The sequence below is a fragment of the Mastacembelus armatus genome, chromosome 21 (genome assembly GCF_900324485.2).
Source record: "Mastacembelus armatus chromosome 21, fMasArm1.2, whole genome shotgun sequence".
Taxonomy (NCBI): domain Eukaryota; kingdom Metazoa; phylum Chordata; class Actinopteri; order Synbranchiformes; family Mastacembelidae; genus Mastacembelus; species Mastacembelus armatus.
The window spans coordinates 3,497,879-3,522,535 of NC_046653.1; the positions used below are offsets into that span (position 1 = coordinate 3,497,879).

At 39.4% G+C, this 24,657-nt stretch overlaps 1 protein-coding gene across 1 annotated transcript in view; it reads right to left on the reverse strand.

Moving 5' to 3' along the window:
• Positions 1 to 1,228: 1,228 nt before the first annotated feature.
• Positions 1,229 to 24,657, reverse strand: part of LOC113124044 (inactive dipeptidyl peptidase 10-like) — a 72,576-nt gene continuing 49,147 nt past the window's right edge. Inside the window, exons 10-26 of the mRNA XM_026296507.1 lie at positions 14,802 to 14,899; positions 14,580 to 14,703; positions 14,458 to 14,496; positions 14,069 to 14,176; positions 13,513 to 13,604; positions 13,315 to 13,362; positions 12,851 to 12,972; positions 12,155 to 12,202; positions 9,493 to 9,591; positions 8,584 to 8,653; positions 8,198 to 8,392; positions 7,414 to 7,468; positions 7,216 to 7,315; positions 6,458 to 6,516; positions 2,623 to 2,695; positions 2,129 to 2,202; positions 1,229 to 1,366 (exon numbers count right to left, since the gene is read on the reverse strand). Of these exons, the coding sequence (XP_026152292.1) occupies positions 1,229 to 1,366; positions 2,129 to 2,202; positions 2,623 to 2,695; positions 6,458 to 6,516; positions 7,216 to 7,315; positions 7,414 to 7,468; positions 8,198 to 8,392; positions 8,584 to 8,653; positions 9,493 to 9,591; positions 12,155 to 12,202; positions 12,851 to 12,972; positions 13,315 to 13,362; positions 13,513 to 13,604; positions 14,069 to 14,176; positions 14,458 to 14,496; positions 14,580 to 14,703; positions 14,802 to 14,899 (1,542 nt within the window). The remainder of the gene's footprint in view (positions 1,367 to 2,128; positions 2,203 to 2,622; positions 2,696 to 6,457; positions 6,517 to 7,215; positions 7,316 to 7,413; positions 7,469 to 8,197; positions 8,393 to 8,583; positions 8,654 to 9,492; positions 9,592 to 12,154; positions 12,203 to 12,850; positions 12,973 to 13,314; positions 13,363 to 13,512; positions 13,605 to 14,068; positions 14,177 to 14,457; positions 14,497 to 14,579; positions 14,704 to 14,801; positions 14,900 to 24,657) is intronic.

Genomic DNA, 24,657 nt, shown 5'->3' on the forward strand with positions numbered 1-24,657 from the left:
ACACACACAAACAATAACCACAATACAACATATACAACAAATAAAACAGCACGCTATACAAGTCACAGGATAAGCCAGGGGAGTTAAAAAAGAAGTTACTTATAGTCCGAAAAATATGGTAATTTGGCATACATGCAATGGTGCCAGTTTGGCAAAATGTAAATAGATATAGGCTATAAAGATAATACTAGTCACTTTACCAGTTACCAGACATTTGTTAGCTTTTTTTCTGTCATCCTATTGGTATGTTGGTATATATGCCTTTATGTTGGTATACAGAAACTTCACTACTGCAATCATCCACACTGAACAGGTAAGACAAAAAAAGGAAAAGAAGCTGTTGCACAGATCTCAGAGATCCACTTACATCAATCCAAATGTGGCTTAAAATACAGGACCAGCGAGATCACTGAAATATAGTCGTTAAACAGTGGCTATATTATTACTAGAGTTGGGTGAAAAAACACACACGCTATAAGATAGGATGAAGATAGGATTAAATTATTGTAGAGAAAAAAAATCCAGGCAGGATAAGTTTCACTTAATGGTTCTCCTTAAGTCAGTCATGAAGTCAGTGTGATTTACACTACCAAATGTTATTTTTTTCATAATCTAATGAGCAGGCAAGATGAACAATTTTATCATTCACTACTAAAGATGCAGATGCTCTGGTAAATTACTGAGAATTTTCAATCTTCTAATTAGAAATTACTGTAAGTCTATGAACATTGTCTTGGCTCTAAAGTTGGAAATGAATGACTGGAATGCAGTAAAGGCACCTCCAAATACTCTTTTGTGATATGGTTTCCAAAATTTGGTATTGATTAGACTTGTTCAGTGTGCAAGTCATAAAAGTAGTCACAGTGTAATATAGCAGTCACCAAAGATAATGTCCAAAGATGGAAAAAATTGTCAGTTTCTTTAACTCCCTGACATTGTATGCAGCGCATAAATATTACAGTAATTGTAATCTGAAGTATTAGAGTACAGTGGTAATACCATCTTTTCAATTCCTCAACTTAATCAACACTAGCCCCCACACCTATCATTTATTACAAGCAGATGTAATTCTACTTTTCTTACATAGTGTAAGGTGTGTAGATTTTCAGTGATACTCTTGCAGAGATTTTACAGACAGCAGCCTGTCAGGAAAACAGGCATTCACTGTTGATTCATCAGCAATTGCTACACTCGTCACACAGCTGTCTCGCCACAGGAGGTCTCAGGGTTAGTCATCTTCTTTCAATGTCTGCGGGACAACAACCTCCTCCAACTTGAAGCAGTGCCTGAAGAAGGTGAGCACTGATTTTAACATGTACTGTTGGCTCCTGACAGAATCCATGTTGTGTCCTTCATCTGGGAAAATCTAGGAAACAGCAAACAGAAAGTGTTAATTATGTAATTTAGAATGTGATTTTTTTCTAATAATAATGTAATTATTATGTCAGATCCCCGGTCCCCGGCGTCCCATCATATTAGTGATACATAGTATGAAGTTCTGGCTTTACAGAGATATTTTTTATATGTTAATAGACTGTTTTTCCAGGCTAGATAAAATTCTTCTAAATTTGTGGAATGCCACTTACTTTCCAGCCTCCGTGATGCCTGCTTCAAGGTATGGATATGTGAACTGTACCATGGAGCTAATCTCTGATTCACTAACTTCTAGTCCATGTTATAAAGGAAGTGGTATCTATTGTTTTTTAACAATTACTGCCAAGTCATGATCTTTTTTCTAAACCTAACCAAGTAGTTTTTGTGATTAAACCTGATCAGTTAGTTTTTGTACATAAAGCGGATCCACCCTGTGTTTATTATTCTAACCATAGCAACAAAGGTCTGTGGCCTCAACGGCATCCTGAGTCTAAAAACCAAAGTCATGAGCAATAATGGGTCACTGAATGTGTGACATCCAAAGAGTGTGCCCTGAACTGAACCAAATATAATCTGACTTCACAGCTGGTGTGTTGTATGCATGTACAGATACAGGTAGAACAGAACCTGTTTGTGACCACACCAATGGGTAATACATTAGAAAGGTGTCTGTTTGAACTGAATACAACACCAAGGTCTCCTCTTGTTAGGGAGGTGAAATATATAGTAGTTAAACAGACATGGCAGCAGTCACCTGAAGAGTGTAGTTCACATTTGAGGCAGACAGCAGTTTGACCAGCTCAGCAGAATGTTGGAAATGAACGGTGGCTGAAAAAGAACAGATAATTAAAATGGATTCATCACTGTCTGATACAACTGCTACTCAGTCCATTTCCACAGCCGGGCAATTAATGAATTGTGGTACCAACACATTCCTAGAAAAAATACACTCACAAAGAGACTACTTCATCACATGTAACACAAATAATACAGACTGACATTGCCCACATTTAACAAATCAGTGCACAGAAAGCTGAAGACATAATTGTATGTAACCTAGTTTCTACATGTAGAATCTATTACTATACTATATAGGCATTGAAAAAAATAAGTCAATGCAGCAGCTAAGATCAGGAAAATTGTTAATAAAAGAAAAAGGGCAGAAATGACTTGTCACAACAGATTCAAGACCAAATCACCCCTGTTGTACATTACATATGTCCTTTTATGTCTGTACTGTATACTCACAATCTGCTGTGCCATGGATAATAAGAAAGTTAATTGGACTCAGTGCTGTGATGTTACTGAGCAGTCTGGAAATCTGCCACAAAAAGTAAAGAGTAAAATTACCATAAAAGACAAAAATAGTATGTTTTAAATCATGTTAATTACATTACAATTACATTTATTTAGTTTGTGAATTTATAATTTTAGGAATAAACAAAGGTTTAGGCTAATAAAGGAAACAGAATCAGTTCCCACATGTAAATACTCATACAGTAACTCCTATCAGTTGTAGCCAAAGACAAAAGTATACGTAATTAAACAGTAATGTTGTAAATTAACAGAAGTGACTGTACAGGTGAAATAAAAGGTTTTAGAACGGTATGCTGTCACAATCCTTGTCCATTTCTAGTCTTGTGCCATTTCTTTTGAAAGTATTTCCTTTCCTAGTGTGTCCTGATTTCGGTGTTTTGCTTTTGCCCTGTAATTAGGTTGATTGTTTTCACCTCTGTCTTATTAGCATGCTAGTGTCTCTATATTTAAGCCTCAGTTTTCCTGTCTTGCATTGTTAGTTTGTATTGTTTTGTGCTGTGAAACCTTGGCTTATTGCTTTACAAATTTTGTTGTGGCTGTGTATTTAAAACACTGTTAAAATGACCAGTTTCTCTTTGCTTGCCTGCAATTCAGTCCTTGTCCTAGCTGCCATTCTGACATGCACTGCATGCACAGCACAGGATTTTTCTCCAGCAACAACCCAGAGGAGGTGTGGCAGGGTCTGAAGCAGTTTTACCATCTACAAAACCCCTGCAACTGCCAGCGCTGACTTCTCGGTGGAGGAATTAAACAATGTCTTCGACAGCTTCGAAACACTGTGTCACAGTGTCTCACTGCACCCACCAACCCACTCTGTCTTTAGGAGTTGTGCATTCAGAACTGTAAATGAGAGAAAAGCTGCTGGGCCCGATGGAGTACCTGAAAAAGTACTCAAAGCCTGTGCTAACCAGCTCTCTGCAGTGGTCATCAAGATCTTCAACCTCTCCCTGTCTCCCTGACACACCTCACAGTCCCATCCTGCCTCAAGTCGGCCACCATAATCCCCATCCCCAAACCTTCACAGATCACTAACCTGGGTGACTACAGGCCCTCTAACACCAGTCATTGCAAAATGCTTCCATAGGTTTGTCTGACAACACATCAAAGCCAGCCTGCCTCCTGACTTTGTTCCTTATCAGTTTGCATAGAGAGCAAATAGATCCACAGATAACGCCATCTCCACAGCCCTCCACAATGCTGTGAGCCACCCAGAATTCAGTTCAATTCAATTCAATTGAATTTTATTTGTATAACACCAGATCACAATACAATAATCTCCAGGCACTTTACAAAAAACAAAAAAACCCCCAAACAAATCCCTTATGAGCAAGAACTTGGTGACAGTGGAGAGGAAAAACTCCCTTTAAAGGAACTAAAAACCTCCAGCAGAACTGGGCTCAGTTTGGGCAGCCATCTGAGTGGATAGAGGAGAAAAGAACAGCCACTATAAACAACAAATAGACACTGCAGGTTGGTGGTGCCAGTAACTGCACATCAGCAATATAAAGCTCCAGGACCAGGGACACCTGCAGAAGGTACAGAGAGAGAAAACTAGAAACAGGGAGAGAGCACAAAGTTAGTGCTCTTGGGTATAGAACACCCAAGGACATCGGTTAGAATGCTCAGCATTCAACACGATCACCACAGACATCCTTGTCAGCAAGATGGCTGCCCTGGACTCCCCCCTACAATCACTGCCTGGATAAAGGGCTTCCTTTTGAACCGCCCACAGACTGTTAAAATAGGCAACACCTGCTCCTCCAAAATCATACTTATAATATATAATATATACCACCATTGCAAGGGTATGTGCTGAGCCCTCTCCTCTTCTCCATTTACACCCATGACTACACCCCCACTCACCCCACCAATGCAATTATTAAATTTGCAGACACCCCTCTTGCGGGACTCAACTGAAGGAGATGAGCAAGCATACAGGGTTGAGGTGCAGCGGCTGGCAGAGTGGAGCACAAGGAATAACCTGTCCCTCAACACTGCAAAAACCAGAGATCATCAGAGACCCAACAGTGATTCCATTTGCTGAGAGTCCTCAAAAGATATAAAGTGCAGGAGAAATTGCTCCAGACCTTCTACTGCTCCACCATAGAGAGCGTGCTGACATTCTCCATCTCTGTGTGGTATAGAGGCTGCTCTGGACAAACACAGGCTGCAGAGGGTGGTAATGACAGCAGAGAAAATCATTGGGTACCCCCTCTCCTCCTTTGAGGACATTGCCAGTTCCGGATGCCTCTCCAGAGTGAGGAGGATCATCCATGACCGCTCCCACCCTGACCACCACCTTTTAAGCCTGCTGTCCTCTAGGAAACGTTACAGGAGCATAAAAAGCAAATGAGACTGAGAAACAGTTTTTATCCATAGGCCATCAGGTGGCTCAACACACATAGCAACCTTTAGGCGGTCTTATGTCTCATGTATCTGTACTGTGCAATATTTATTATTTTAATATTTTTTATTTTATTAGTTTTTTCTCTCTTCTCTTAGTATGATTATTGATGACAGTAGTATGTGATTGTGTTTGCTGCATCAAGCAGAGTAGTGTCCCCAATTTCACTGTAAACATACAGCACATGTTACAATAACAATAAAGCTATTCTGATTCTTGTTCCTGATGTTAGTTATGGCATTTTTTTTTCCTTTTAAGAAAGCATTTTTGTTTGCCATCAGTGTTATATGACAGATGTCTCCAAACATACTGTTTAATACCCATGGACTACTGTCACATACCTAGTCTGAAGTGGTAATCTTTGTAATCTTGTGCTACAGCATAGGTTTTTAAAGATATTATGTTATTGCAATAGACCATTTCCACAGCAGACATTTTGCAGAACATGCATGGCTGGAATGAATTAAATCGGAACTGGCTTAACTTCATTCTACTCTCCCAGGGAGTCGGTGTCAACATCTCAAGATTGGCATACCGAAATGCATCGCAGCCATTGTTAATGTGATGACTTATACCTGTGGTTTTCCAAGTCAAAATATCTGCTGTGTAAAATTTGTGTTTGGGAACAATTTTCAAATGGAACTGAAATTGATCCATGATCTGAATGTGAACTAATTTAAGATGTTAAATATGTTATGAGGTATAAGATTTAGCTAATGTGGGAATTTAGCAGAAATTAATCCTTTGCCATGAAGAAAAAAATGCATCTATAGTACAACAGTAATCAACTTCATGTAACAGTTATATATTCAGATCACTGTGTTGAAAAATAAAATTGGTATTATTACATCAATGGTAGACTCAACTACACTTTCAATCTGTCTACAAGCATAAACTCAACTAGCCACTTTCCACAGTCCAGACAGGAGTAACCTGTTATTGTCTGGAGGAGCAATCTCTCCCTGTGAGCTGTTTGACATGCTGCACTGTGATTGGCATGGCTGTTGCAAAGGTATGGGAAATGATATGTGACTGTGGGAGAGGACAAATAATCATCACTTTCTCCAGGTCAGATTCTAGTGCACCTAGCCTTTTTGCACATGTTGCAAGTGCACCTCAAACTGTTAACTATGAATCAAAATAGCAGATGTGCTTGGAAATTCACCACTTTGCATTCCATCATTGTTTCCAATAGAGTGTAAAGGCACAAACAAACAAGTTGTCAGCAGTCTCACTTCAAACAGAGAACGAATGAGAATGTTATCTATTTCTACGAACAAATGAATACTGTTGTAGAAATAATGGCACACACTAAGAGGTTTTATTCCAAATTAGTTCAAGAAACCTGACATCCAGTTGTACCTGGTATTTGTGATCCTCTTTCACAGCAGAGCCAAAATATTTCTCCGAGAAGGCTGAGCCTTTTAAGAAGAAATTAGAAGAAAACAATTAATGGGGAGACACACTAGGTAAGGACAACTTTGCTGTTTTATTTCACACACTATTCATTCATGATAAAACTCCTAGTGCTTTCTAATATTACTTAAGCGGTGGACATTTCAAAAACTAGAAAATGCCTTTCTAACTTGATTGATTAATGTTGCTCCATTTTATTCAGTACGCTTCTTGGATTTGGTTTGACATTATAAATCACCAGGCCCACCCTGAACAGATTGCCATTCTATCACAGGGCTGAAACATTGAGACACTCACATTTATACCTACAAGCAATTTAGAATCACCAGTCAACCTAGCATCCCTGTGGGAGGGAACTAGAGGATTGGAGGAAACCCACACAGACATGGTGAGAACATGTAAGCTCCATGCAGAAAGACCTCTGGGGTCAAACAGGTTTCCTGCTGTAAAGCAACAGTGCTAATTACTACATCACCATGCCACCCCATTCGGAATCAGCAAATCCAAATACCAAGACCAACCATGACTATTCCAAGTCACAGTCTATATCTTTTAATGAATATGTTTGGCAGTGCTGGTATTGAAAAATTGGGTTTGCTGTCTGTATGGACATCCCATGTTAAAAAGGGACTGCAGTCCAACTCAGATCACTGCAATTTTAAAAGATGGTATTCCATCACTCTATGATTCTTGTATATCCTTACCATAGAGGCTCCAGTTTGTTATAGGAGCCACAGCAATGCCACACTTGAACACTGAGCTGTGAGAGAGGAGCAGGAGTGAGGACAGGAAGCCGCCATATGCCTGGACAAAATATGACTGCTTTAAAAGTTGCTTTGCACAAAACATTTTAAAATGTGTGGTTATTTTTTTTAAAAGATACATTGCGTAATGTAAGTTACCTTTCCATAAACTCCGACTTTTTTGTCATTAATATAGGGAAGTCCCATCAGGTGCCTGAAAAATGTGAGTTTCTTTATGCAGTTGATCTTACTCATGACTTATTACACATTGATAAAGAAATAGCAAACCTTATCTAATGTCTCGAGAACTAGTCCTTTAATACTTAAGAGAAGAATAGCCCTTGCAATCTGCTATGACAGCAAAAAAGCTGCCTCTAAAAATGTCAAAGTTGTGGCAATAACAGTACTGACTGCTAAGTGTAATGTATTTATTGCATTTCAAACTGTAATTGCATAGCTAGTAGTACTTGTTACTGAAGAACAGCAATCACTGTAAGTATTTAGTACTATACATAAAAAAAGATAAGAAAAGAAGAACCTTTATTTGTCCCACAGTGGGGAAATTTACATTATCACAGCTGCAAGTAAGGAATATTTAGTGCTTAGTAAGTAGTAAGTAAATTCTTACTTTACTAAGTGATCAATGTAATGGACAGCAATTATTTGACAATATTGTCCTATTATAAACATGATCAGTTGTTTAATATTATAAATAAGTTAGATTAATGTGATGATACAACAGGTCAGTCTAAGCCCAGTTTTAATAATACATTTCAGCAAATGTGAAACAATATTTTAAAAAAAATAGATAAAAAAGATTAGAATAATTAAAATATTTGTACTGGTAGTTGGTGAATCTCACACCATAGTGTATAAACAATCTGTTAGCTCATTACACTAAAATCTCCAGGATCATCTCAGTTGGGAAAAAAAAAAAACATACTCCACAACCATGATCTGGTCCTGAACATCAACAGTCCCCAGTCTCTGGTGAACCTCGTGCAGGATCCTCTGACCCTGGAAGCCACTGCCCCGGCCGTCCAGACGAGCCACAATGACATTATCAGAGCTGACCAGGACAGAATCCCAGCTGAGAGAGAAGCTGTCACTCACAGCCTGACCACCAGGGGCGCTGTCACTGTCAAAGGGTAAAATAAGATAAAAACAAGATGCTCAGAGATGATTCAAGACATTAACATGAATTTTATATGTGAGGTTAAAGCTTGGTTAAATGTGCTGTCTATTCATATTTCTGATTTTTATAATTAAGCTAAGTTCTGAAAAAAAAAGGTTCTACACAGAAATTACATTGAAAATGTAATTACATACAGAACCAATAAAAGTGGGTACTGCTTGGTTTCATCCAAATCTGCTGGGACAATTAACTCCAAACGAAGTTCTGCAACAGAAGTCGGTAAGAGAATTCCATGATTTTACACATTTATTCTCAAGACTAACGTTTCATGCTGCACACAATTCTTACTCACAGCAAGTTTAGTCCAAAGTGTTTTGTTGGTGAAAATGAAAAAAATGTAATGTATATTTATGCCTCTGACTACAACAAAATACAACACTGCATTGTCAGTAAAGGCTGATGTAATCACAGTGTCATAAACATGATATAAGCAAGTCAAAGACAATTGGACAAAAAAAAATTATTATTTTAATATTTTTAAACCTGGAGGTTTTTGTGAGCTGAGTGACTCAGTGATAATGAGCTAACTGCTGGTTCATGTAAAAAATATGTTCCAATCTAAGTGTTTCCACTCAAAAGGGTTTAAATGTGTATCACATTGTGGTCTCATGGCAAACACAGACCGGAGCCATTCTAAGTGAAACACTTAGAAACATTTTTTCTGATTTTGGTGCTATTCCACAATTACTTGTAAAAGCTCTGCACCTGTTCATTCTACTGAAATGTACATACAGTGTATTTGACATTTAGATTGTGTCAGATACACTGGTACCAGTACTCTAACCTGGTACTCTAACTTAAGTACCAGGTTAGAGTTTGGCTTTCTATGAGATTATGTTGGTTTTTCAACTTCCCATTATCCCATTATTACCCATTATCTTTACTATGAACATATATTTTTACATTTCCACAAACTTAGTTGTGTTAAATATGGTGACAGTGGAGGTAATAATAACGCTAAAGGACATGTCAGATAAGAACAAATCATCACAAAACAAATGAAACATTTAGGACAATAGTTATTAGTGACATCAGTGTCATACCTAAGCTGTTGATTTGTACATTTCTTCTGTCCCACTTAGGTAAAGTCCTGTTAACCAGTGCATGTTTTAACACTGCGTTTAGTTCTAGAGTCTTGTGCTCTGTTAGATGACATGACAAGAAAGAGGATCAGTTTAATAAATAGTCTCAAACTTGCATCTACCATTACCAAATACTGTACTGTAGTCACAATTAACATCATGTGCATCAAAAAACTGTAATTTTGTCAAATCAATGTCAAACAACATGGTATCTAAAATGTGATATCAGTAAAGGATTAATTAATATCTCCTAATAGATGAGCCGGCAGTACTGGAGTAAAATGTCCTGTCCCCAGACCGTGTCTCTCATGCAAACTCAGCAACATTTTAAGCCCTTAACACCTTCATCTTAATTACATTCTCATGTGTTCTGTCTCACTGGGGCACAACAAGACAGCTGTCTCCACCTCTGCTCCCTTGAGCTACCCCACCACTACCACCCATTTGCTCCCCGCCAAAACCACCTCCATCCCTGGTGCCTCTTTGGTGGACTAGCCACCACACTCCCTACCCATTAAAGAGTGCCAGAGCAGCGGCATGCTAGCCAGGATGCTAGGCAAGCGTACAAACATAACCAGTGTGATCTTCCAGTCCCCATCTGAACTGACCCAGCCCTCTTTGGATACCCAGTTCAGCCTTTACAGCCCACATGTTGACATTGACATATACCTCTCTGCTGCAGCTAATAAGCCTGCAAAGGTAAAGATCCTGTCCTCCACCTTCTCACAAATCATGGGGTCTGATCTTGGGGGGTTTCCTTATTATCCCATCACTGGAGCAGAGCCTGGCTTTGCTGTTGGGGGTAAAGTGGATTGTGCAGGCTGGGCAGTGGCCTTCCCAATCCAGGAGGCTTGTCAGGAGATGAGATCAGTCTGAGAGGTTTCCTCTCTCCCTCTCCCCCTGTGTCTGTGTGTAGTGTAACGTAGTAGTGTGTAGCAAGGTAGTTCCAGTAGTAAGGTACTGTTCAAATATTGATTATACTGATCTTCTCAGAACCTTTGGTGACAATCTGCTTTAGGCATTCACCATGAGTGATGGAGAATCTCATATTATTTTTTAGACCACGCCATAACTGGATATTTATGTGTGTGTTGTTTTTCCCTGTGGAGGATATCAACCTGATTATCTTCTAGTCTATGTCCATATGAACCTTCTGGATCAAGTGAGAACTTGTTTGCTGACCATAAACTCTTCAACAGCTCTGAGTGAGCACACCATTTAAACACTAATGAACTATATCTACGATGTATGAACTTACCTGAGTTAAACTTTACTTACCTGTGGAACCCTCTGATTATAGACGATGTCTATAATCTTGCAATTTATAAGAATAGGTCCATCACTTCTCCATCCCCTACTGTCCATTATATAATTGAATATTGAATAACTTACCTTGTAACCTTTGCCTCGATAGAGACTTCGCTCCAGTTCCCAGTCCACGCATGCGGTGGAACTAGCTCTCCCCGATTACGCTAAAATCAACTTTTTATTGTTCAGTTGCTCAGTACCTGTGTGAACTCCCAATAAAGAAACAAACTGCTGCAATTTTTAAGTCGGGGTCCAAACAATTATTCTATGCTGACACCAAAGCTGTAACACAGCTGGCCCGTTTGTGGTCCACCTCTGCTCTTAACAAGCAGTGTATGTTCTGACGGGGCACAGGGTTTGCATGTATTTCTGTGTGTAGAGAGGAAGGTTCTGTTGCTGTTGCTAATAAAGATGTTAATTTTCCCGAGGTAAACAGGTATTCCTCCTCCACATTCTCACAGTCAATCTCCCTATTGATCACTCTTACCTTGGTTCATGGTCTGGTGAAGATGGAAAAGACTTCAGAGAGGTTTTAAGGGGGGCTTCAGAACATGGATGGCCTTCTCTTTCATATTTTTATCTGTTGTTCCTTGTATTGTTTTTTATTTGCTGGGTATTGCTCATTACTTTACCTGGGTGCTTCCCAGTCATGACCGACACAGGAGACTGGGGATGTGCTCTATACTTGTTGTGGAGGCACAGGCATGTGCCCCACTGATCTGGGCCATTGCTTTTAAGTGCCCAGCTCTCTGGTTATATGTGTACTTATGTGCTCCACCTGGTGGTCGGTTCAGGTCAGGCAGTAGTGTTTTGATGTTTCCCCTTAGGTTGTTGGGGCCAGTGGGGCACAAAACAGGTTTGCACCCAAGTGAGACAGACCTTTGGTTATATATTGTAACCCAAGATTCTGTGAATTGGGCACCGTCTGAACTGCCACTTATATGTGAGAAATGCGGACACTTGGTTCTGACAGAGGAGGGACCACCCCAGGTGGGCATAGACAGTTTTCTCTTCATTGCAGTAGTGTAGAGAACAGGATAGGATAGCGATAGCCGAGAGGGCTGCACCCAATTCACAGTCTTTGATTACAATACGTAACCAACATTGTTGGCTTATGTCTTAATAACTTAATCTTATTGATTCAATCTCCAAACATTGTTGGATTGTTTCTTTCACTTTTCATACATTAAAGGCAGAGGCATCCTAAAAAGGAAAGAAAAAATTTTACTTCTGCACAAACAATGAATAAATCTCCCTGATGCAATAGAGTGAAAATCTATATATATTGTAAGTTTGTCAGTTCCAGAATACTTACTGTTCATATCATTTAGTTTGTGAAGAGTAGTTTGTGGTATTCCAGGACCTGGCAGATACACAGCTTGAGTCAGAACTTACAGTATATATTATTTTATTGCATGAAGACATTAAACCTTAAGAGATTAAAAAGAAAAAAAAATATATCAGGATAAAACAATAACATGTACATACAAGAAATGTGATTTTATCCACAATTTATGCAATATTACCCTGATTGTAGTTGTCTAAAAGCTTTTTCAGAAAAGCCAAAGAAAAGTTCAATACAGCAAATTAGCCAAAGAGAGATGGAGCCAAAGATTAAATTTGATGCAATATGTATTTACTAATGTAGTAATCAAACTTTTTCTGTTATAATTCTGTTCTGTTATGTGCAGAAGACTCATACTCTGGAAAAGTAATACTTTAAGTAAATATCTCTATAAATACATCTGATTCTTGGACTCAACTCAGCAAACATGGATGATTAAAATTCTTATCTCACAATCTGAACATCATGAAGGTACAGTCAATTATATTTCTGAGTGCATTTTAGAGCCAGAAATGATGAGCACAGGCTAAAAAGAAAGACAGATGTGAAACAGGGTGAGAGAGCAATTGAAACCATGCAGTTCTTCAGCATTTGGCATTGCTGCAGATTACGTCATATAAGGGACCTTTTACTGTCATGTTTACTGTTTAGCTCATGAGGTATTACCTCTGCATTTGAGAAGAACATGTTTGTAGTTGGGGCTCAGGACAGCATCATAGTAGGTACACTTTGATTTGAAGAGGGAGCATGTCAAGCATTCTTTATGAAATAGATCCACGCTAGAGACCCTGTTTCAGGAGTGCAGGAAACAAAGTCTATTTCAGATGATTTGTAATGTTACATATATTAATTTAGCCATTGTATTATATATTGCTATACAGGTAGATATATAGCTTGATAAGTAGTAATATGTTCCTAAGCTCTGCTTGAGGTTAGCAACACGTAGCTTCATTAGATGGGCTGTTTCCGTGTTTCCATTATTTATACTAAGATAAGCTACTCTAACTGGCAAATCTTAGGAAGACAGTTGGTGTTGGTATATATTATAATATATTATGTTATATATAATATTGGTATTTCCCACAATGTCAAACTCTTACTTCTATATTTAATTGAAATCCCCATGGTACCTGTACAAATGACGCTGTGTTGAACCTTCCTCTGTGCTCAAGAAATAACTGAAAGATATAAAGTTAGCTTGTTATATGAGCATTCTTGTTACGTTATATATCAACTTGCTTGATATATAATGATATATAATGATATCAACTTGATATCATTGTTGATAGTTGATATCAACTTGCAAGGTATCAGTAACTCATACTTACACCGAATTAGTGTTCTCATCATACGCCAGAATTTGACAGACTTCCCAGCTTCCTGATGTAAGGTGTCGGAGGTTGACCTCTTGACCCTCAGACTGAGAAGCATGACACATGATACAACACAACAGAGCAGAGAAACAATGATAACACGACCTCACCTGCCCTCCATGGCCTTAAAGCGATCCACTGAGTTAACCTAACCTCAACTTTCAATCTAAAACTTTGTTCTACTTATTATTTCTGTAGAAACTTAATCAATGTGATACTGAAACGAGTGCCTCTTATCTAATATACAACACTTCCCCAAAAATATTCACGTGTACTTAATGTATACTTAATTCTCTGGTGTTTTAGGAAATAGACTTTGGATATAATTTAAAACCATGAGACTCTAAACCAAATCATATAAGCAGAATGGATAATTGGAAGGCCTTTACTGTAGGCAGGAGAGATAAGTGTTAATGCAATAAAAAGGAAAAAAAAAGTACAGAAACAAAGGAAGTGTCATTTAAACAGTAAAAGCACCAATCATTTTAATAAAACTTTGTAATAATTTTACTTGGTTGGAGATCATAGTGATGTGGTTGAATGTCCCATTGTCACCATGTTTTAAGGGCATAGTAATGAAGACTTTGGTGCAATCCTTGTCAAATACTGGCTCCTCATTCTGGGGAATGAGACAAACAACAAATATAGTGCAGGGTTTTAGACATTTAAACACTGCCATCGTATCGTTGCCATGTACTGCAGAACACCACAAGTTGACTGAATTGATTAAACCAAGGATTGAATAGAAGTTAAAATACAAAATGGGCTGTATTTGTTTCTCATGTAAAACATATTTTGGCCAATAGTTTCTAATTCAGTGACATCAGGCACTGCTATATTAGCTAAAAAATTAACTGGCCAATCAAAAATATTGACACCTTTCTGGAGTGAGGCACTTACCTGATGATCAAGCCACTTCTCTGATGTTAACACATATTTCTGGATTGGAAAGATCAAGTCAGTGCACTCCTTGAAGATTTTAGAAGATTAAAACAGTATCAACATAATGTTTCTTACTGTACCTTTGTGCAGTCACCTGTGGTGACATCACACAGAGAAAGAATTGACATATTTTGAGGTCGGTTCACCCAGCGCACACTTAACCTCTCTTGTGTCACCCATTTCACCATGGTGATGTAGTACTCACTAGTAAAATCAAAGGCAGAACATAAAAAGCAAATAAGTAGTAGAAGCGTTGAGGATCAATAAAATGTATCATTCTAATAATTTAAAAAGTTATTTACCTCTTTTCAAAACTGTCAGGAGGTCTCAGTTCAGTTGTTAGAGAGCTGCCATCTAGAGTGACAACACAGAGTCTGACAGTGGGATTGATTTGACCCATCTAGGGAAAACACACCAAATTTGTACAATTACATTCACAGGCTGTATTGAATTTATGTCTCTGTCTCCACTTACTGCTTCTTTGGGCCCTGCTGTGATACTGTTGACATTTTAGCTTAATTTTGATATACATAAAATGTATATCACCAGTCTAGTCAAATCACATTAATTTATATAGTTAAACATCACAAAGAAGAAGAAACATCACAAATCATAAATTTGCCTAAAATGGGCTTAACAGTCTGTATAACATGCAGCACTCTGTCCTTAGAAGCTACAGAAGCTGCTTCCTGCTTCTGTAGAGTGTAGACGCACTTCTGCTTGCTCCTGCTTCTGCCAGTTTTACTTTGCTTTTATTCCTTTTTACTTCATGCATTCTTACCCAATGATTTTATAATATACTTTTTAACATTATTTTACCCCTTTTTTACCGCATTTGGAATTTTAGTGAGGATTTTATTTTTACTTTTATTTTTGATCAACATCCGATGACCATGCCTCTCTTCCCTGAGGACGATCACAGCAAACTCCTACAGAAAATTACTATGCTGGAAACTAAAGTGCAAAGGTTAGAGATGTACGTGGAGATAAATGGACTATCTGGGAAAGAGGACACTACTCTACCACTCTACCATAGTAGCAGACAAGAGCATGCAAGTATACAGATAACTAGCACTAACAAGACCGAGCAACAGGAGGGTTGTGTCCGGGTAAATAAAACTACTGGTATCAGTCCTCCCTGGAACGCTCTCGGAGCAAAGCCAAAGACTAAATCAGGACAAGCAACAGGCAGAATTCAGCGCCCAGAAATCTGTGATGCGACAGGCTGGCCAGCGTTACCATCCTCCTCAACTCCTGTGCAGAGGAAAGCACAGCCATGGATAACACTTAAAGGGAAAAGGAGCAACAAAACTCCTAAGAAACTAACTGTACAGCTACAAAATAGATTCGCTCCACTACTGCAGGACCCTGGATCTTCATCTGATCACTTGGACAATCCTCCACATCCACAGAGAGGGGTAAGGTCTGAAAACTCAACAGAAGACAGAAAACTAAGAGGAAAGCTAACAGGGCCTCAGACTCTGATTGTGGGCGACTCTGCCATAAAAGATGTGAGACGGATGTGCAGTAACAACACAAAAGTGCTGTATTTCCCAAAAGATATGGTCTCTGACATTACTGACAAAATCCTGAGCATTGTTGCAGAAAACCCAACTGTGAAAAACCTCGTACTACACACAGGGGCAAGTGATATTGTGAAGCAGCAGTCCGAAATCCTCAAAAAGGGCTTTAATAATCTGCTAAACACAGTAAGGTCGCTAAATGCAGAAGTTTTTATCAGTGGACCTCTACCACCAGTCAGAGGAGGAACTGAGAAATTCAGCAGGTTACTAGCACTGAACACATGGCTTTCAACTGCATGTGATGTTCACTCCGTACATTTTATTGATAATTTTAACCATTTCTGGGATTGCAGGCATCTTTTTAAGGGAGACGGATTGTCCCTAAATAAATCAGGAGTAAAAGCTTTCACCTCCAACCTATTTTTCTTCCTGCGCCACAACCTTCCCTCTGCCAAGGACAGGATACGACGGGAATCTGCCAAGGACAAGACACGAGGGGAATCTGCCAAGGACAAGATATGGGAATCTAAACAAAATGAAGAAACATCAAAACATCCAAAGCCAACACTCCCCCCCAAATGCTCTAACATGGAGAGAAGTCAGAGCAAAGATGAGGAGGCCATGCCCCACCAATTCCTCAGCAAGCTCTGCTGCAATCACAATTGCAGCATCCACCAACCCCTCCTCCACGCCGTCACCAAAACCATTCTTTGTCTCCACAGCCTGATAACAGCACAGTAAGCTCTAACTGATATGTGCTGGGTCCAGGCTGCAATACTGTTAGTCATGGCTCTCTCCAGGAAAAGCTGGGGCCCAAAATGCAAATAGCTGTTTCAATCCCAGTTTTGATAGGTAACAGAAAAAGTTTGGTAAATCTACAGAGAAATAAGACCCAATGCATTCTGCAAATTTATGTATCCCTTGCCAACCACAGTATGCCCCAGAACATGGGGAAAACAATGTTTTTAACACACTAAATTTAGCTTTTTTAAATGTCAGGTCTTTGGTAGGCAAATCATTTTTAATCAATGATTTTATTATTAACCTCTTAGTCACCCCGCCCCCTTTTTTGCAAATGGCCGACAACACGTAGCTAAATTAAACTAGCCGTTGTTCTTACATTTTTAGAGTTATTTTGACGGCCTTGGTGCCGATTGAAGCAAAAGCGTCCCAGTTTTCTATCGGCGCGCTGTAAATGTGAAACATGACTCCCCTCCCCCTCTAGCGTCGAGCGCTGCCTGCCCAGTGTTGTCATGGCTACATTTACAGTGGGAGTGGGGGCTGCGTTAAAGCCCACTGTTGCGTCATCTGGCACGACTTCCCGTATATTGTTTTAAAGGTCTCATCATTGGCTACAAGATGCGTCAGTCACCATTTACGAACAATTTGACTGGCTAATTCTCCTGTCAATCGAAGTTAGAATATTCCCCCTGACTGTGATTTTCTCTGAGGATGTGAATTCTATTGGTTTTACCGTTAGTTACGCTGTGAAACGTAACAACACGCTTGATTGAGGCCTCATGTGATTCACAGAAGCTTGCTATGTCAAACTTTATTGAATAAACGGACAAAACAGCAGTAAAACGAAGCGGTTTACGGCTTATTATGAGGAGGACGATGGATTTATGGATTTACTGTACAATATTACGTCTTTTTGGACTAAAACATGGGTGCACTTTGTTCTATGGATTCTAACGAACAGAACGATATGCGGCACTCCATGTTTGACTACACATATGAAGTTACACGAGAGAAAGGTAAAGAGCGGCGTTTTGTACTGTATGTTTACTGTTGTTAAATATTAAGAAACTGTAGTCGCTGTGATTATTCGATCCTAGCTAAATTGCTTTATGCCATTTTAATCGTGAGACTTTAAGGTTTTATTAGACATAAAATGTATTATACTATATCCACATTTTTCGACGATCTTTTTGTGACAAAATAGAAACATACAATTTTTAGAGCGGATCCGCAAGCTTGATTTTATGTTTTTAACCGAAACATGGTTAGGACAAGATAATAATGCTGCAGTTCTTATTGAATCAACCCCTCCAAATTTCAGTTTCATGAGTGAAACAAGAATACATAAGAAAGGAGGTGGAGTTGCTATTTTATTTAGTGATAGCCTCAAATGCAAAAACATATCATATGGAAAGTTTGACTCCTTTGAATATGTTGCTCTTCATACCAAATCCTCCTGTCGAGCAATATTTGTAACTATTTATAGACCCCCAAAGTACAATGCACATTTTTTTGACGAGTTTGCTAAATTACTATCTATTGTATGCATTGATTTTGATTGTATTGTTTTAGTGGGTGACTTTAACATTCATGTTGATTATCTCAATGATGCAAGTGCAAATGAACTCTTGAACATCCTGGACAACTGTGGGCTTTCTCAGCATGTAACAGATCCAACACACATCAAGGGACACACACTGGATCTAATAATTTCTAAAGGTCTTAATATTTCTGAGGTGGTGGTGACCGATGTTGCTCTTTCTGATCATTACTGTGTTTTTTTTAAAACAACCACCCCTGCTGTTTTGAACACAGGCGAAACAGAGGTAGTCAAAAAGCAGAATATTAATGAGAAGAGCTGTGCATTGTTTATTCAGGCTTTTGCACCATCACCAACCATGCCATCAGCTCCTGTTGATGATCTTGTAAGAAGTTTCAGTTCCAAAGTTATGACTGTTATTGATTCCATTGCCCCAATTAGGACCAAGGTATTGTCAGCAAGAAAAAAGTCAAAGTCACCTTGGAGAAAAGCCACAGTGGTTAAAATTCAGAAAAGAATATGCAGACAAGCAGAACGCAAGTGGCGAAAAACCAAACTCCAGGTTCATTTCGACTTGTACAAAGAGAGTCTTCACAACTATAACCAAAAACTAAAAAATGCAAGGCAATCATTTTTCTCAGAGGTTATCAATAGAAACAGCAATAATGCCCGCACATTGTTTTCTGTTGTAGATAGACTCACAAACCCAGCACCCTCTCTTCCTTCTGAACTGCTGTCCAAAAAGTCATGCAATGATTTTGCAGCCTTTTTCACAGACAAAATATCAAAGATAAGACAAACTATCTCTAGCTGCAGTCCTAGGAACATGACAATATCACCTGTGCCTCCTTGTTCTCCAGTGAATCTAGAACATTTTGATCTCCTTGATCACAGAGCTCTGGCAGAAACGCTTTTACAATTAAAATCTACATCATGCTGCCTTGATATTTTACCAACAAATTTTTTTAAAAATGTTTTTAACAGCTTAGCTCCAGATGTATTGCAGATTGTCAATAGTTCTCTTCAGTCAGGGCAGTTTCCCCAGGCCTTAAAAACTGCTGTTATAAAACCTCTTCTTAAAAAGCCTAATCTAGATGCTTCAGCAGTAACTAACTACAGGCCAATATCAAATCTTCCATTTCTGGGAAAAATAATTGAAAAAGTAGTTTCTCAACATTTATGGTGCAAAACAATCTTTTTAATGCACTTCAGTCTGGATTTCGCAGGATACCACAGCACCGAGACTGCACTTATTAAAATTTTAAATGATTTACATTTGAATAATGATGAATCCAAAACCTCTGTTTTAGTACTACTGGATCTCAGTGCTGCATTTGACACAGTTGATCATGATGTGCTGCTTGATAGACTAGAAGCGTGGGTGGGAGTTACTGGCTCAGTGTTAAATTGGCTAAAATCTTACTTACAAGATAGAGACTATTTTGTCTCACTTGGTAACTATGAGTCTGAGCGAACAAAAATGAAATGTGGGGTTCCTCAGGGGTCTATTCTTGGTCCTCTCTTATTCAATATCTACATACTGCCCCTTGCTCAGATTATGGAATACCACAACATTGACTACCATACCTATGCAGATGACACCCAACTTTATATATCAGTATCATCTCATGATTATAGTCCTCTAATTTCATTATGTGAGTGTATTAATCAAGTCAAAGAATGGATGCGCCAGAATTTTCTCCAGCTCAATACAGACAAGACAGAAGTGATTGTTTTTGGCCCCAAAAATGAAAGGTCAAAGGTCATTGCTCACCTTGACTCCATGTCATTGAAAGCTACAAATCAAGCCAGAAACCTTGGTGTAATCATTGACTCAGACCTGAATTTTAACAACCACATAAAATCCATCACTAAATCTTCCTATTACCACCTGAAAAACATTGCTAGAATAAAAGGTTTTCTGTCTAAACACGATGCAGAAAAACTTGTTCACGCATTTATTTTCAGTAGGTTAGATTATTGTAATGGCTTGTTCACAGGTCTTAGCAAAAAGTCAATCAGGCAACTGCAGCTAATCCAGAATGCTGCTGCCAGAGTCCTTACAAACACCAAGAAACTGGACCATATCACACCAGTTCTTAGATCACTACACTGGCTTCCCGTTAATCAAAGGATAGATTTTAAAATCTTATTGCTAGTTTATAAAGCACTAAATAGTTGTGGACCAAAATATATCCAAGATATATTGCTTCCCTATGAGGTTTCCAGACCCCTCAGGTCATCTGGGACAGGTCTACTGTGTGTTCCCAGTACCAGAACCAAACAAAGTGAAGCAGCATTCAGTCACTATGCTCCTCACTTGTGGAACAAACTTCCTGAACACCTGAGGTCTGCTCAAACTGTCAGCTCATTCAAATCAGGACTGAAAACTCTGTTGTTTACTGCTGCCTTTGAATAATTGTTCATCCTTGTTTTCTTAATGTGCTTTTATGTTTTATTTTAATTTACTTTACTTGATTTAAATTTATTTTATGTTAAATGTCTTTATTTTTAAATGCTCTTTTCAATGCTTTTAATGTAATTATATGCCTTGTAAAGCACTTTGAATTGCGTAGTGTATGAAAGGTGCTATACAAATAAATTTGTCTTTGCCTTTGCCTTTAGACTCTAAACACTGGTTTAAGTTTGGAAACATACAGTGGGTACGGAAAGTATTCAGACCCCTTTTAAATTTTTCACTCTTTGTGTCATTGCAGCCATTTACCAAAATCAAAAAAGTTCATTTTATTTCTCATTATTGTACACTCAGCACCCCATCTTGACAGAAAAAAACAGAAATGTAGAAATTTTTGCAAATTTATTAAAAAAGAAAAACTGAAATATCACATGGTCATAAGTATTCAGACCCTGTGCTCAGTATTGAGTAAAAGCACCCTTTTGAGCTAGTACAGCCATGAGTCTTCTTGGGAATGATGCTACAAGTTTTTCACACCTGGATTTGGGGATCCTCTGCCATTCTTCCTTGCAGATCCTCTCCAGTTCTGTCAGGTTGGATGGTGAACGTTGGTGGACAGCCATTTTCAGGTCTCTCCAGAGATGCTCAATTGGGTTTAGGTCAGGGCTCTGGCTGGGCCAGTCAAGAACGGTCACAGAGTTGTTCTGAAGCCACTCCTTTGTTATTTTAGCTGTGTGCTTAGGGTCATTGTCCTGTTGAAAGATGAACCTTCGGCCCAGTCTGAGGTCCTGAGCACTCTGGAAGAGGTTTTCTTCCAGGATATCTCTGTACTTGGCTACATTCATCTTTCCTTCAATTGCAACCAGTCGTCCTGTCCCTGCAGCTGAAAAACACCCCCACAACATGATGCTCCCATCACCATGTTTCACTGTAGGGATTGTATTGGACAGGGGATGAGCAGTGCCTGGTTTTCTCCACACATACCACTTACAATTAACGCCAAAAAGTTCAATCTTGGTCTCATCAGACCAGAGAATCTTATTTCTCATAGTCTGGGAGTCCTTCATGTGTTTTTTGGCAAACTCTATGCGGGCTTTCATGTGTCTTGCACTGAGGAGAGGCTTCCGTCAGGCCACTCTGCCATAAAGCCCCGACTGGTGGAGGGCTGCAGTGATAGTTGACTTTGTGGAACTTTCTCCCATCTCCCTACTGCATCTCTGGAGCTCAGCCACAGTGATCTTTGGGTTCTTCTTTACCTCTCTTACCAAGGCTCTTCTCCCACGATTGCTCAGTTTCGCTGGACGGCCAGGTCTAGGAAGAGTTCTGGTCGTCCCAAACTTTTTCCATTTGAGGATTATGGAGGCCACTGGGCTCTTAGGAACCTTGAGTGCTGCAGAAATTCTTTTGTAACCTTGGCCAGATCTGTGCCTTGCCACAATTCTGTCTCTGAGCTCCTTGGGCAGTTCCTTCGACCTCATGATTCTCATTTGCTCTAACATGCACTGTGAGCTGTAAGGTCTTATATAGACAGGTGTGTGCCTTTCCTAATCAAGTCCAATCAGTTTAATTAAACACAGCTGGACTCCAATGAAGGAGCAGAACCATCTCAAGGAGGATCAGAAGAAATGGACAGCATGTGAGTTAAATATGAGTGTCACTGTAAAGGGTCTGAATACTTATGACCATGTGATATTTCAGTTTTTCTTTTTTAATAAATTTGCAAAAATTTCTACATTTCTGTTTTTTTCTGTCAAGATGGGGTGCTGAGTGTACATTAATGAGAAATAAAATTAACTTTTTTGATTTTGGCAAATGGCTGCAATGACACAAAGAGTGAAAAATTTAAAGGGGTCTGAATACTTTCCGTACCCACTGTATGTGTGGACAGATGTTCTGTGGTGTTTCTCATGTAGCAGAATATGTTCAGATTCCTGATTGAGGCAGGAGTGTATCCCTCTGACAATTTATGTCTTTGAAACTCTTTGTGACCCACTAAGGTAAACAACCGGGGATGGTACAGTCCATCACAAAGAGAACCCCTCTTAATGAACAGACTCACCCTGCTCACCTCCTGTCATAAATACCTTAAGACTACTCCCTTTTTAGGCATGACCTGAAACCTATACAATGACTTACGAACCATTCTTTATATCCTGTTCTTGTTATATTTGCGCTTTGGTTGATAAACATGTAATATGTATGACCAGACCTACAGAGCATCGTTAGACTAAAGTGTGATATAGAAGATATGCAATGTTTATCTGTTATTCCCACTTATAGTTATTCCATATAACTATAGGAAGTTTTATTGATTTTCATTTATGTTGTTGATGGCTCTGGTTAGTTGCTAAGTTTGTCATGTGTTTGAACTTTGCTGGGTGGAAAAAGAAATTATGTTACCATCTTAGGAAACATTCACACATGACCAGTGAGATTTAAACCAACCACCAGAGAGGATGCAGCACTTCCTGGCCCAATCACATCATGGCAAGCACAGTCACGGGATGAGCCAGTGATGCCCAGCGCAGCAACTCACAAAAACACATTACACAGACAGACACACCTGGACTTGAAGCAGGCTTGAAAGAGAACTCTGAAAGAATGAATAAGACTTGAGAACACACCCTGAACACACCGAACTCTGAAAGAATGAACACTTGGAACTGAACACACCAAAGAGAACAGAAATGGACAGAGTTCCAGACAGATTCAGAGAAAGCTAAGAGATGTCCAGACTCTCAAAATCCTCTTGCTCTGAGGAGAAAGGCTCTCAGAAAGAGAGCTACAGGAGAACCGTGAAGTAGAGATTGTTTACTGCCCAGCAGAGGAGAAACAAACATTCTCCCTGTCCCTGGCTGTCCTCCAGCTGACCATCTCACATCAACCAACTCCATGAGATGACCCTGCGGCGGCCAGATGGAGAGCGAGAAAAGCCGACGAACGGACCCACGCCTGAAGCCCAACACTCCGGGGAATGTCTACTCTCTCCTACTCCCGCCGGCAGACTGCAGTCGGACCTCAGTAAAGGCCTCAGCAAATAACCCGTGGCTGTGCTTGTTGTCTCACACTAATCTCAGTTGGTCTCCATAGTTACTAGAGCTTCCTCCTAAACTGTGCTTAGACCTCAAACCCAAACACTGTAATGATCGGCAACTTTACTTCCGGGTTTGCGCTTTTATTCTGAAGGGTCCATGTGCAGTGAGTTACCTCTTACTTCCAGTCGGCTGATGAGGTAACGAGACTCACCTGTTTGCTCTCTTGTGTTCACAGCTTTATACCTCTCCACAGCGACAGACAAGTTGCCGGAATGTCTGAGTATTCAGAGCAGAAAGCTGTCTCAATACAACCTTGTTCATGCCTACCATGTCAGCACAAAGTAAGTCTTGACTTTATTTTTTCACGTTAATAGGAAGAGGAATGATTTTGCTCAAGCGGACTCAAGTTTCAACATAGAGTAGTTTTTCTCAAGAGGATAATTAATGTAGTTATGCGCTGAAAAGTGGAAACTGTTTTCAAGCACACTGAGTCGGAACGAGCTAAGCTTTTGTTCAAGTTTGCCAAGGAAAACAAGCCTTTTTCCCTCCATTGGATTTTCGTTGAGCCTTTTAGTTGGAGGAGTTTTTTGTTATCATAACTTCTGGATTTTTCTGAGTCTTCCCACCAGATCACCAGGAACCTCTGACCAAGGAAACCCGTACCACCAGATTTTGCTCTGTGGAAAAACCTCCCAGTTCAACCCTCCCTCTGTCTAGGCTCCCTCGATAGTATTGGGCTGGGCTTTGAGAATAACCGCAACCTCCATAGTTGCCTCTGGTTTTCCTTCCACACCCTGGTCACTCCATACTTCACGTTCTGCTGCCTAACCCAAAGAGAAATTAAAAGAAAACTTTCATATCTGAGTTGATGTTGGCAATTCTTTGGTCCTCATTACATCCTAT